Source organism: Halyomorpha halys, unplaced genomic scaffold, assembly GCF_000696795.3.
Source record: "Halyomorpha halys isolate HHAL.00 unplaced genomic scaffold, Hhal_1.1 Scaffold128.1, whole genome shotgun sequence".
NCBI lineage: Eukaryota > Metazoa > Arthropoda > Insecta > Hemiptera > Pentatomidae > Halyomorpha > Halyomorpha halys.
The window spans coordinates 2,089,073-2,099,418 of NW_027110898.1; the positions used below are offsets into that span (position 1 = coordinate 2,089,073).

Genomic DNA, 10,346 nt, shown 5'->3' on the forward strand with positions numbered 1-10,346 from the left:
ATGAGGAGAAGATGGTTGGGGTGCGCGCTCAGAATAGAACACAAATAAGTTGAAATAACTTATTTAATAGCTTTAAAATGAATTTTTGTTCAATTTTATATTAGGCTAATTGTGCACCACCCATATTAAATTGAGATTATTCATGCCTATTTCTTAAACGTGATAGACAAGGGCATTTGATCAATTGAATAGGTCCCCGGATGTTAATCAATAAAAGACATGTAGGAAAATTGCATGACATAAAGGAGAGCACCCCTGTGGTACCTTTACTTTGACTTTATTATTTCACTTTCTCAAGCAAGTCAGTCCCTCATTCATGTTCTTTTTAAACTCCTCCTTGTATTCATTAAGTAACATTTAATTCATTGTGTAGTCAGCGTACAATGTATGTAAAAAAATATAAATCACTCCCCCAAAATTTAAGGTTATACATTTCAAGATAGCTATGTATAAACTAAAATTTGATTTTAACATATCGACAATAATTTCAACATTGATTGGATAATAATGATTATTTAAAAAAATTAATAAGGCTAAAAATTACTATGTCTGTTTAACCGAATGCATATTTCAGAAGTAAAGGATATCTGGATGACCTATTACTGTCAGGAGCATCTTCCACCAAATTAAGCAACATACATGTTGATGACAATGCCTCCCTTCGATTTGGTATAGATGTAACATTGAAAAATATTCAATTTCTCAGCTCATACGGTCTTAACTTTAATTTGTTAACCATGTTACCTATCAATGGTGATGGGGAAATTGGGTATGTATAATGTTTATAAAAATATATTATCCCAAATAGAATCCCATGTAATGGAAAATTTTATTATCAATAATACTCCCAGAATTAATTTAAGTTAATTGAATGATTTTCCATATTTGTAATTGATTAGTTTTTATAAGTCAACAAATGAATTGATTACTTATTCAAAGATTTCAAACATGATCATTGCTGGTATTACTTACTCCAACTAGAACAGTGAGCTAAGTGTGAAGATAATGATCCATTCTATGGGCTCACTAAAATCATTATTCAATAATCATCCAATTAAGAACATATTTTTAACATTCTTTTATGTTTAAAGTGTTGCCATGTCTGGACTTAAGTTTTCAATACAATCATCCTTCGAAGAATTGATGGATAAAAGAATTCAAATATCTGATTTTCAATTTGATTGCAGTGTTGGTGATGTGAAGGTAAACTATAACTTGATTAAGTTTTCACAAAATAGATGCATTCTCGTATATACTTATTTTTTTGTTTTTTTTTAAAGACAGATATAAGCAGCGTATACAATAATACATATCTGGCAACATATATCAGCCATGTTTTGTCAGACGCTATACCACTTCTTCTGAATGATCTTCCTCCTCTCAAAACGTATGGAAGCATTGGTTTGAAGGCAGCTTTAAACAGTTTACTATGTGAACAAAATGTTACACTTCAGACTATGATAACATTTATGGAGAAATTTATACAATAATAACAAATAAATTATTTTCCAGCTATCTTATTACAGCATCAATGTTGTTTTTTTTAAACATACGGAAGAGGATGGAAAGTTTTTTTCTTAAGTTCACAGTTTTTAGAGGCTTAATTGTTTTAATTCTTATATGTAATACCCAAAACTGTTTTGTTGAATATTGTATTCAACTTATGGAAACCTTATATGATTTACATGCATTGAAATAAAATGAATAAATTGGGATGAAAGTGGGATATGTCCAGTTTTCAACTGTAGAGTGTTTTGGGTATTACAATATAAGAATTAATTTAAAAGAGCCAATATTGTAACCCCCGCCTTCAGCGGACCCAGCCCAACCCCTTATAATGCCAAGTGGCAAAGGAAGGGCACCAATTACGTCAGCATATATTTAGATATATATTAATATTGTTATTTATCTATTTAAAAAAGGAGGTAAGAAATAAAAAAAAATACAAGTTGAACAATTTATAATAATCATTGTTAATTAATGGTGTTAGTTTGCATCAATTCCAAAATTTATATATAAAGAGATTAACCATTTGATTCTTTAGTTTTCTTCCCAAACAAAAGCACAGCAAAGTGGGGTGAAACGTTGCCCCATAATAATAGTTTTGTTCCTTTCTTACCACACCCGGACCATTTTTCTTATATTAACCATTTTAATTTAAATTTCTTTAAAACAATAATTCTAAATTTTATAACATATTTTTTATTTATAGGTTATAACTATATTTTTTATAATCCTAAAAATTGTAGGTCCAAAATATATCCAACAAATATACTACTGCAGATTATGACGTGGCAATTGCTTATGGTTAAATTACCTACTGGTAGCAGAACAATTTACTCTATGAATCATTCAGAAAAAGCAAAACATTCTGGTCCCTATTTGCACCTACAGGTGCCACAACTTTGTGATTGTATAAAACATAAGTGGATATCTTTAGCTACTCCCATGCACTTATATAGCTTCATTTGAACTACTATTTAATAATAAAATCATTAAAAATTGATCTGTTGCCTAATTCTTCTTACTCGTTATAAGCATTTTATTGAAGGTGTTCTGAGGTTTAAGTAACTTGCATGAAATCCACATTGTTTTACTCTAATTACAGAATGGAAAAGATAAGTAAAAACACTAAATTCCCACATAATTTAAACTGAATATGCATAGTCACTAAATGTCTTTTTAGAAAAAGTATTGAAAATTATAGCCATGATTCAAATTTCAATATTGTGTATCAGTGCCTATTGTCACCTACCAAATTGTGCCAAATAAGAAAAAACAATTTTTATGTAAAATTCATGTGTTTGTGTAATTTAGACTCAACATACTCAGGGGTATGAGGTAGATCAGTGAGTAAGGTGCTATGTTACTAACTCCTGGAACCCTGGTTCAAATCCGATTGTGGTACATACATCCAGCATACGATACGGATCAATGATTACAAATAAAATTTAAAAAAATATTTCCACTAATTTTTTAAATCTTGTATACTTCTCGATTTCCCATAAACAGTTGTCAAAGATGATAATAATGAAGGATAGCAATTTTTATAACCTATTTTATATTTAATAAAATACAATGTAATTGTCTGAAAAGGTGTATATTTATTTACAGGTGCTCCACCAACAGGCATCGTGCCCAATAATGAGTGGTTGTTCATTCTCAAATAGTACAAAATATTGTATTCATAATAATTGAATATACAAATATTACATTAATTCTCATGTGCTACAAAACATAAAATAATAATAGGTATAAAAAGCCATTTTTATACAAAGAATATATATTTTAACTTATTTTGTAAATGTTTGTAATATTTTATACAAAGTAAAACTTATGATTAAGTTATTGAGATATTTACAATTTACACTATATACATAGTTATTTACATAGTCCAGCTCTGAAGAAGTTACAAAACTTTATTTAACCTTTAATGAATTATCTTTTATAACATTATCTTTTACAATGTTTAATGACATCTAAATCCAGCCAGTAACGTGAGTTAATATAGTCATTCAATTTGTCTTCACGAAAAACAACTTTAAATGTAAGCAATGTCGAAGCTAAAACTTTCTCAATTAGTAACTCAGTTATCCTTAGCCAGTCAACTGTGTCCAAATGGTCAGAAAGACTGATCTCACTATCTGCTTTAGGTGGCTTGATAAGTCTGAATAGTGTTGAAACAACCTCAGGGCACCCTAAGTCATCACAATACCTTCTGAAAAATGAAAGGAGATCTTTTGCAGATAAACAGGACTGTAAGCTGAAAGGTTTCAATCTACATTTCATGCTTCGCTGAATAAAAAAGTTCAGGAAATTAGGATCATCATAACCATCTGGCCAAAAATTGGAATTTCTTAGTTCTTGGACATGAATTTTAAATTCACAAGCAGTGCCATAATAATTATGTTTGAAACAATCAGCTATTTCCTTCACAATAAAATCAACTAACTGATTGTAGAAAACAATTACATTATTAGGAGAGAGTAAAGCAACATCTAATTCATCATGAAAATATCTATCTTGGCGAAAGAAATCAAATAATTTGTAAACGAAAATTTCCATAACATTACAATAAGGCTTAACCTTTAAATTACATAAATAGATATTCCTAGCCATATTACATAAGGTACTAGTCAATGAATTGGTATTTCTCCACACCAACTGTTCAAAAAATGTAACGTCATTGACATGAGGAGATTCCACTTCATTAAGATGACTTCCAATGTTTAAAATTGCAACTGGAATTGGATGATTAGTCAAGTCCAACAATTTTTGCATGCGTCTCTTCAAGTCTAAAGACGTTTCCCACCCATTGGCTGTAATGAGCAAAAGTGAAGTTAAATTTTTACACTGTTCAATATCAACAATTCCTTCAGTTATTATAATCTTTGAAAACACAGTAACACCATTAGATGACACTGTTACACCAACATTTCTATCATTGGAACATTCGTTATTTGAAAAAGCTTCTTTGCACCAAATCCTAAATTTCATTGAAAAAGTGGAACCTTCTGCAATGGGAGGTGGAACTGCAAACACCAGCTTCCAGAAGATTGGTACAGGCTGTGCCACATTGCCCCATTTGTTAGCATGCCGAACAGAGGTTTCACCCAATATATTGATCAACTTCCTCCTAATATTGGTTACATTCTTATCAAGTTTATCAACAATGTCCGTATGTAGAATCAATTGAACCATTAAAGCAGCCTTCTTTCTTTCCATAAGCCTCTCTGATGTTTTAATAAAATGTTTTTTTACAGGGCAACCCCATATTTTAAGATGATTCTCAGCTGAAACATTGCAGATTACAAGAGCTTCTGCAGCTTTCATTGCTTTTATTTTTGTTACCTTTTTTTGCCATAACCTTAAATATTTTCGAGCCGATATTTTCTTTAAATTTTCAGCCAGTTTTTTACGCAATTTGAGTAATGTTGCATCTTCATCAACTTTAGGAATTTTAATATCAAGTTCAACTTTAGGTTTATTGCAGGAACTCTCTTTTGAAAAAGAAAACTTATGTTGCTGATTCTGACTAATTGGAGACTTAGGAACTGTTAAAATAGGAGCAGTACCAATAGCTTTAGATGGATTTAATAATGGCCCTTGAAGGAAAGTATGAAACTGAGCACTAAAAGGATTAAACTTTGGCATAGGTTTCGAATCCACTGGTTGTGGAGATGGAATTTTTATTTCATTTGCATTAGTATGAACAGATGATTTAGAAGATAAACTTGAAGAGGTACTGTTGAATGACACAGCAGATTCATTACTAGATTCATCAATATCTTTTACTTTCGGTTCTGTGTCACTGATTTGATCAGTCCCTACAGAAGTATCAGCAGCATCAGCATAATCATAATCAATTTCTGTATTATCTTCTCCAGTTTCTGTAAAATGAAATTTCATTTCTTGTTGTGGACTAACGCTGATTCGCGGAGAAAGGTCAACTTTTTCTTTTTCTAAAACTATAACTTCAGTAGCATTAGTTTCTAAAGCACCTTTCAATCTTGTGATTTGCACATTCCTTGCAACAATATCAAATAACATCTTCTCTTCTTGATCTGATGCATCAATCGCATCAGGATTTAAAAGACCTTCTTCATTAAAACTATTATGTACAAAATGTTCTAGGACAATTGGAAGTTGCTTATCAGCACCAACCACTGCTTGAGCTACTGGAATTCTTTTGTTTACAACTAAAGATGATGGTGCTTTAATTGCATAAACATTTTCTGGTATAAAAAAATCATTTCTTGATATCCTAAAGTTTTTTTCATCTTTGCTCAGAGTGAGACCCAAAGAATCACAGAATGAAGCACATTCACTGATTGAATCTAATTTCAACATTCCCATTATGAAAGATACAGAAATATTTGACACTTTATTAGGTACAGCGTAAGCCTTGACTATAGTGTTTAATGCTTGAACTCTTAAGTGGTGAAAGAAACGTTGCATTAGACAAGCATTTAGATAAGTAGTATGCTTGATAAGCCTGAAATAAGTTGAAAACATGTTATTACTATATGCCAAACTGATTTTTACAGCTTCTTTAACTTCATGAGACTGCTTTAAACTGAGTGTATACCTTCTGTAATCAGACATTAATAAGCCACTATTCAGCTTTAAAAGTATCATATATGCATTGAACTCTGCCTCATTTGGACATGTTATACCTTCTCTGTGAAGGTCTTCATACATATGAATAAGCGACTGAAGGCAATTAACAAGTGTCTCTGTGTTTATTTTATCATCAAAATGACTTTTACTAGTTCCCCATAGTCTGTCATAACAAGCAATATGAAATCTAGCACATTGTTCTAAAATAGTCACAATGTTAACATTACATAATTGTTGCTGTATTATATCCTTCCTAATGGCTCTAAGACGACCCCAACAAAAATCATACCAGTTTGCCTGGTTTTCATCATTCACTTCATCCATTCTAGACATAATACAATTTATGATGTACGACATTGTCATTGTAAGCACTGGTTCTGGCCTTAGCTCGTGAGGAAGAGGTTCATCTTGATCAGCTGAACTTCTAGTATATTCTTTTACAGCTTTTGAATGGTCCATTCTACCATTGCTCAAAGATTCATAAGGTGATACAATTGCATTTACATCTCGCATTAACCTTTCCTTTTCTGGGCACATGTCAGGGCAAATTCCTTTTACAACATCTGATGCATCTATTTTTCCAGTTTTTTCTAACTTCATTCTGATATATCGATCTCTTTCTTCTAAAATGTCTAATTTATCTTTTAATGTTTTCGCAGCACGTGACTGAAAAGGAATCTCTTTAAATAAAGAAATTGCTTTATTGTCATCAGTCTTAAGATCTTCACCATCTTCGTCTAACCTGGTTTTTTTGAGAGGAGCATCCCCACTCTTAAAATTAGCTTTTGTTTTAGTTGGTTTCTTATTTTTTTCTATATTTTCAGTATCTTCAGCATACCAGTTTAGTTCTTCATTAATATCAGCTTCTTCTGCACCGTAAGGATCATGATGATCAGTAAATTCAACTTTCAATGGTGAATCTTTCCAAGATATGCCCTGAGTCAAGGCTCGCTCAGCTTGTTCTGGAGTTTCAAATGTTAGCACACAACAGTTATTATGGATTGTTAATCTTGTAATTGATCCATACTTAGAAAAATGTCCTCTTATTACACGTCTTTTCAGGAATCCAGATGGTGCTTCACGCACGATGATGTGATTTCCTCCAGCCATTCTAGATTTCTATAATGAACCTGAAAACATGATTAATACTTAAAGAATTATTTTAAGCATTATAACTAAACTAAGATATAATACACCCATGAACAACAAATCTATTAGTTCCAGGTAATATAAATTATAAGATTAAGGAAGAAAGAAATGTCAATTTATCATCAAAGTACTAAAAGAAAACAAAATGCCCAGGAAGATAAAAAATGAACTATAATTAACAGTACCAGGTCACAACTAAAGTACCAATAGTATCTTAAATTACTCCAAATGTATTATCAAATTAGGCCATCCTTCCTAAGAAAAAATAATAAAGAACCACATGAAAGTCTTTAAGAATATCATTATCTCTCAATAGCATTTTTGATATATAACCAAATACAGTATAAATAAAAGTAAAAATAGGAAAATAGTGTTATTTATATGTTCTTAATTACTTGGTAATCATTTAACACCAATTCTAAGAAATCATATGAATGAACTCATACAGAAAATCATGTAGATACAGGAAAAAAATTATCAGAGTCACATTTCATACTTATAGTAATATTGAATAAGATAGGGTAACGCACCTTTATCTCTTTCATAGTATTACAGATCATATTCTTTGTATTAATAGGGTCAATTTTATAAAATGATGGAATATTTGGTAAAAAGAAAAACTTTCGCCTAAACCCAACAGATGACAGTTACAGCTTAAATTAAAAAAAAACCGGACTCCTTATTTTTTCTCAGTAACCTTCATATATAATAATTATAACCTTATAAATCCAGAATTAACTATCAATAAGTCTATTCATCTATTACAGATAACATTCTATAATATTTTGAAGGTCACTTAATTTTATGTTAGTATAGTTTAACAATAAGTATAACTATAATGAGTTGCTGTACTAATTTTTGACTGAATACCTCTTTAATTTATATCATACCTGTCGAGATACCCCATTCAAATAGAGATAGTAGAAACTGATAAACAATTCCTAAATATGAATATTTTTTGTTTTTTAACACAAACCAGAATTTAAAAAAGTTATGGTATGTAAACAATTTGAAACCTATTTGTTTACATTTTCAGCAAATTGAACTAACGGTTGGTAGTATTCTAAGAGGTAGAAATCTGCACTATGGTTGTTTAGGAAAAAGAAACAATTTTTTTTCTTATCGAGTAATATGTGCTAATTAAGAACTTATCAGGACTTCTTAAAATAATTTTTGCTTGGTAAAAGGATTGATAAATAGTATATTTGAGGTGAAAGTACGTATTTGAATTTAATACGAAATAAAGTAAAATACTTTTACAAACAAGAATATTTAAATACTGGAAGATATTGATTGACCGTGTGTATAAAGATGAAAGGAATATGGTCCGGGTGCGGTCAAAAAAGCTCAAATAGTAGAATATACTATTTTATTGAGCCCAACTAAAATAGTATATTCTACTATTTGAGTTTTTTTGACCGCACCCGGACCATATTCCTTTCATCATAAGAATATTTAAAATAAAGGAGCATTTTTATATACCCCTTTATACATTAAATAATCGTTGATCATAAAAAATCTTTAGCTTTCCTTATGGTACACATGTATGCTGTGATTGACACTATTCTTCAGTCTCGAAACAGAATATGCATTCTAAACTTCGCCTAAAGAATGTAATAGATTTATGCTGCACTGCAAAAGGTGCCTTATTTATCATGATTACATATGATTTTTAAGAACCATTACAAGGACACGGTGTCTTCATAGCTTACCCAGAATACATTAAAGTGTTTATGTCGACGTCATCTCTTGAGGGCAAGCCATTAAACTTATTAAATTATATAAAATACTTTTTGGAAATGACAAATAATTTGAGTGATAAATAATGAAAAACAGGGGAAAGGAAGGATTGAGTTGGCGTCTTTCCAACGTTTTATTACGCTTTCCAGCATTTTATATAGAATAGATGGACCTGCAATTCATAAAAGCAGAAAGAGATGCTTGGTTCATGGAAAAGAACTAATTTAAAACCCATATCGGCCATATTTATTAAGGCACTTTGAAGTAGATATCTTACCTGGCTCTTGATCAACCTTACATCCATCTTTGTAAAAATGTACTACTTTCCTGATTTCAGCTAATCATGAATTAAGAAGCTTTTGAAGAGAAGATGGGTAGAAGACAAGTTGCCGTAGATATACTTAGTACATTATGCTTCAAGTAATCGTAGTAGCGATGGATCGGACCCCACAAAGCTGGCCATTTAGCCTAAAAATTGGAAGAGTCCAATTATCATATCTACGATTTCCAGGATGAGCGACTTTCAAGCAACAATCAATCGCCTAATTGATTAGATAACTGTCCTTAAACCTACAATACTAATTTTCTTAGTAGTTACGTCAATATTAATCATGAGTAAATTTTATTTTAAGAAAAAATACAGTTTTTACAACCATTATCACATTTATATTAGTAATGTCGATCGATGTTGCAGTTGGAAAAGTAGCATTTTTAGAGGCAGTTCATAATTTATTATAGCATATTAGGTTTGGAACTAGGGACGTGACGGCCGTGCGGTTTGGGTCGCAGGTGCGCTCGGTTCGGAATGTTGTGGGTTCGATTCCCACCTAAGGCAGTTAAACATTCGTTTTTTGGCGGTCCCGAAGAATGAATCTTGACACTCCCACCTTGGTTAGTACGCGGCGGCAACTTAGGTAGCCGTCAGGTGTTGGAAAAAAGTACCACTTGGCCCACTTGCCGGACTTGTTTCCCCCACCAAATACCAGTACTAGTAGGTTTAGAACTAAAAGTTCAAATTTCCAGCAGATCTCTTTATGTGTTGATTTTTCCCGACTACGGCGAATCCAAAAGGATGGTGAACTATTTAGGGGTGTCACATAAGCTGTTAATTTTATGGGAGCAGTTTTGCGAACTACACAACCGATTTTTAAATTCGATATCTTAAGTTACTCAGTAATATCCCTTGCGTGTTTCAAGCACTTTGAGCTTAAAATACTGAAAAAAATTTTTTTTTATTATATTTCATACTAGACTCAAAAGACAAGAACTCAACAGACGATTCGGCCAACTATACCGACTGCTCAGCCGGACCTCTCATCTCTCACTAGAAAACAAAC

At 31.5% G+C, this 10,346-nt stretch overlaps 1 protein-coding gene across 1 annotated transcript; it reads right to left on the reverse strand.

Moving 5' to 3' along the window:
* Positions 1 to 1,695: 1,695 nt before the first annotated feature.
* On the reverse strand, positions 1,696 to 8,309 carry xmas (RRM_XMAS2 and SAC3_GANP domain-containing protein xmas). Its single transcript, XM_014416598.2, has 2 exons — positions 8,160 to 8,309; positions 1,696 to 7,250 (listed from the first exon to the last, which is right to left on the reverse strand). Exon 2 carries the CDS (start codon positions 7,228 to 7,230, stop codon positions 3,454 to 3,456), a length of 3,777 nt encoding a protein of 1,258 aa, XP_014272084.1. The 5' UTR covers positions 7,231 to 7,250; positions 8,160 to 8,309; the 3' UTR covers positions 1,696 to 3,453.
* Positions 8,310 to 10,346: the final 2,037 nt, after the last annotated feature.

Excerpts from the sequence above, each read along its gene's own strand:
- xmas (XM_014416598.2), bottom strand. The coding sequence starts at position 7,230 with ATGGCTGGAGGAAATCACATCATCGTGCGTGAAGCACCATCTGGATTC.